Raw genomic sequence first — 4526 nt, 5'->3', positions numbered from 1 at the left:
GCAGAAGAGAAAAAGAAAAGATGGGGGGGAGGGTAGAATTCACGTGTTGTCTAAACACACTGAATTTGAGGTGGTTGTACAACGTGTCCAGCAAACTGTAGCAAGTATGGGTCCAGCATTCAGGGAAGTAGTACAGGATGGAAAAAGGTTTTATAATTACAGACATGGACGGTGGCTGAAGCCACAGTCATAACAAGAACTTACTGAATACTTAGTACATACAGGGCACTGTGCTAAACACTTCACCTTTAAAAAAAAAAAAACAACTGTCATTTAAGTCTTATAACAACTCACAAAATAATATTATGATCTCTATTTTAGGGATCTGGAAACTGAGGCCAGAAGTTTCCCCAAGATCATAGGATGATAAGGGCTAGGCTGCCATACTATTAAGTGCATGGATCCCTGTGTTTTTTCTAATGAGCAAGAGATGTTCAGGGAAAGCCTGAAGCCAGCAGGCCCCAGGGGACTGACTGTGCAAGAGGTCTTTCTACCAGCACACCCACCCCAACTCCATGCACCACTGCCTTCTCCCCAAGGACCAGCTCTTAAGGAGTCACACAGGTTCAGGTGAGTACAGTGGTCTCAATTTCCAGAAGAACATGGAAAATTAAGTGATTAAACCATCACCTCCCCTTCCCTCATCCATCCCCATCCAAGAGCCCATGAACATATGCCTCTTTAAGGTCCTTCTCCAACTAGGGTGCCTGGGAAAGGGCCGGGGGTACTTGATACAGCACATCTAACCCACAATTTTATTTGAAAATGCTAGGAAACCACATTAAAAACAACAAATATAAAATCAAGCACAGTTTATCTGGAACAAAACAAAGTTTACATGATAAACGGACTGGAGTCTGTGAAGAAATGTCTTGCTTCAGGCTACATCAGGCTAGACACATATTTCCCCTGCCCTTAAAGTTCTGAAACTTAGCATCATATTCAACACTGGAAAATATGATGCTCTGCTCTGTTACTACATGGAAATTATGCAAATAGTAACAGCAAGAAAAATTCCTGGGGAAACTACCTGCAAGTGGAATGAGCTAACAAGATTAGAGTTGCAGCTCATTTTAAATGCCCAGCGTCACTAGAACTTGAACTGGATAACTTCCATTAGGCTTTATCTTAACTTAGAAAGAGGAAAAAAAAAAAAAAAAAGCATCTTCCCCAAAGTCGGCAAGATTAATTACATTTCCTTCACAAAGGATATACTTTGGGATGTGTATAAACAGAGCTAGGACATAAGAAAGCCATAAAGAGACTTCTCACAATACTATACTTTAATGAGACCCTTATCTGAACACTTACTATCCATAAAAAAAAAAAATGGGTCACAGTGATCAATAAAAATAACATTTATATAGCACTTTTCATTTATATGTCACATTTCACACATAATTATTTACTTCAAAGTCATCTGATTAGATCAGTAACATTATTATCCTATATTACAGTCATGTAACATGCTTGTGAATCTTAAGAGTAGAATTTTAGAGGAAGGTCATTCCTTTCTGGCTCCTCACTTCATAGACAGAGTCCCGCCTGGGATGTTAAATAACACTCCCAAGGTCACATCACTGGACTACAGACCCAGGCCTGTACCCAAGTCTTCTCACTCTTCTCACTACAGTGCACTGGCTCCATCTGGACCACCTGAAGCTGCCCAAAATAGAGAAGGGGACAGAGACCCAGGTACCTGACATGGCCTATAATCCCAGCTCTCCCACTTACAGCCTGTGACCTGCACCAAAATGTTTCATCAATCTGGGCTTCAGCTTTCTTACCTCTAAAACAGTAATAGTAATAAACAACCCTCCAGAGTCATCCTGAGCACTTAAACCATTTGCTTCTAATAAAGAGAAAGAATTCCTCAGTTCTCACATGACAAAGGCACTTTCACAGTTAAAGTGACCCCAATCTGGGCCACAGAATGCGCCTCTGAGTCAATCACTTCTGGCCTTATCTGGCAGGGTACTTAATTCTGCATGGGCAATATATTTCTGAACCAGGGTTATTTCATTTTGCAGTTCTTGAGCTGAAAATTTTTACTAAACATCTTTTATGTGACCCACCCAAAGAAATGCCAAAACAACCACAGTAATAGCTAGTACTTACATAACTCCTACTTAGGTGCAAGACACTGTTCTTAGGATTTTAAATGCATTTAATCCTCACCAAAAGCCTGTAGGATAGTTCAAGGTAACTGAGCAAATAAAATCTGAAGTTTTAAAACGATGTATTTAGATTAACATCAATACTAGTTCATCATGTTATACCCAGCTCTGAAGAAATATCTGGAGGTTCTGGATTGGTTTTAAATTAAGAGCTTGAATAGTGCTCATTCCAATTCAATTCAAAGTCTTTCAATATCACCCCCACTTTGCTGCCTGCTAAAAGCATCACTTTCCCTCTGTGGGTGAAACTATGTACAACTGGCTTTTAATGCTTTATTATGGAAAATTTCAAACATATACAAAAGTTGTGAAAATAATATAATGGATGCCCATGTACCCATTACCCAGCTTCATTACCTGCTGCTTCATTACCATGTACCCATTACCTGCTTTTTCCTCACCCCTACTCCATACTCCCTGGTGAAAACTTTAACAGATCCTTTGAACAGAATCACTGTGGGACACCTGATTCTGAATCTCCTTCTTGCCACTTCTTCTCTTCTACAAAACACTTCAATTTTTCTCTTTCTGAATTTCTAGTCCTTCTATTCTGTCTGTTCCCTAGCACAGAACACGATCCTACTCGTGCTCTTTTCCTTGGCTTGTTTTGTATGCCCTTGGGTAAGTGTCAGTGCGGCTGCAAGCATCCCAATGACGTTGATAGAAATAACAAATTCAGAGAAGATTAAGAGTTAAAGGAACTTCAGAGGCACTCCAGTCCAGATCTTTTTCTTGGTAGTAATAAAAAAAGAACCCAATGCTTTCAGCTGTCCAAGGTCCAAGAAATACACGCAAGAAATGATGACAAGGATGTGTGGAAAGTAAGCTTCTGCTGTCCACATTCTTTCCTCTCTTTTCCACCATCTCTACCCATTCCCACCACAGCCAAAACATTCTTCCCAGATCCCAAGGGAGCATTATCCTGTCTCAGAAGCATTTTAGATCTTTATTATTTCACTTAACACCTGCTGATTTTAATCTCCTTGGGGCTAAAACCAAGCTTCAGTCTTTCCTGAACAAGGCTTGGTAAAGTACCCGACTGATACCTTGTAGTCACTCAAATATTCACTGACCTAGACCAGAGCTCTGTAGGGCTAAGAGGTCTCCTTTATCCACTCCCCTGTAGCCAGGACTCCAAGCCTATCAGGCTTATTTTTCTCCTTCTCCTTTCAATCCCTGACTGCCCCATTTCTTGAGAGGCAAAAGAATGCAGTGAAATACACAATGAATACACAATGCAGAATCAGAAAACATGAGTTTGTGTCTTGACTGCTACACCTATTCTGTGTGTTCACAGATACATCTCCCTTTTCCAGGGACTCCATAAACAAGGGGCAGGTTGAACTAAGCCTCGGGGATCTTGCCTCGTCTCCAAGCTAGACCTCGGCATCTCCTACGGTCCCCACAGCCCGCTCCACTCCCACGCTGCTCACATTCTTAGGCACTGCATCCTTACCTCCCACTCCCAGGTTGACCTTGCGGGGGTCCGGATCCTCCCGGAAGTCAGCAGTTAGCTTAAAGACAAGGACCGGCTGGGCCTGAGGAACCTCGGCAAAGATTGATGGAGGCGCCATAGCTAGAAAGCCGGAGTCGACTGAAAGCTTCCACTCAGCGCCTGGATCCTCTCGGTCCGGTCCAACCGCGGCGACTGGAGGAGACTCTCACCTTCACCTAGCCGGCGGGGCGGGCCCGCGGCCTCCAATGGTCGAGCCGCGTCCGGAGCTTGGCAACGCGGTTAACCAATCGCGAGCTTCTGACTCAAAAAGACAGGCGGGAGGGGATGATATTAGCCAATCAAAGAAAAGACTCTTATCTGAGGCCGGTAATGATGCAACCAATGCAACGTACGCTGGCTGGGAAGGGGCGGGGATAGGGTTGATTGGCAGAGCATGCTCCTATCGCTGAGGCCGTTGTTCCTTAGCCCTCCCGGGGCTGAGGGGAGGAGCCAAGCTGCGTAGCGAGGAGGTGGCCTCCTCGACCTTCAAGGGCCAAGAGGCCGGAGAGAGGTAGCTGACGGGAATTCTGGAGGACTGGCCTTCCAGTACCCGCGAAGCTGGTATTCTCGTTGCCAGGCCCGGGAGTACGCACATTCCTGACCCAGCCTGGTCCGGCTCGGTTGGCAGCTAAATCCGGCCTCTGCGCACTGGACGTGAGTCCTGGGCCAGGACGTGCAGCTCTGGAGCCCTCGTGGACGACTTGACCATCTCGATCGGCTGTTTTCCCCAGAGAGAAATATTAGTGGGCCACCTGCCTTGGTTTCAGACAGGGGGCCATCCTACTAATTGGAGAAGTGTCCAGGAATTCCTTTCTGCCACCCTTACAGTTTGAGATTTTTGCTCCCCTTCCCTT

General features: G+C 44.7%; 1 protein-coding gene across 1 annotated transcript in view; it reads right to left on the bottom strand.

Annotated features, from left to right (window-relative positions):
* Positions 1 to 3914, bottom strand: part of GOT1 (glutamic-oxaloacetic transaminase 1, soluble) — a 24545-nt gene extending 20631 nt beyond the window's left edge. The window contains exon 1 of the mRNA XM_010859549.1: positions 3634 to 3914. Within this exon, the coding sequence (XP_010857851.1) occupies positions 3634 to 3751 (118 nt within the window). The 5' untranslated portion in view covers positions 3752 to 3914. The remainder of the gene's footprint in view (positions 1 to 3633) is intronic.
* Positions 3915 to 4526: the final 612 nt, after the last annotated feature.

Source organism: Bison bison, unplaced genomic scaffold (assembly GCF_000754665.1).
Source record: "Bison bison bison isolate TAMUID 2011002044 unplaced genomic scaffold, Bison_UMD1.0 scf7180017864456, whole genome shotgun sequence".
Taxonomy (NCBI): Eukaryota; Metazoa; Chordata; class Mammalia; order Artiodactyla; family Bovidae; genus Bison; species Bison bison.
Note: the sequence above shows the minus strand (reverse complement) of the source record. Positions and strands in the feature narration are given on the sequence as shown.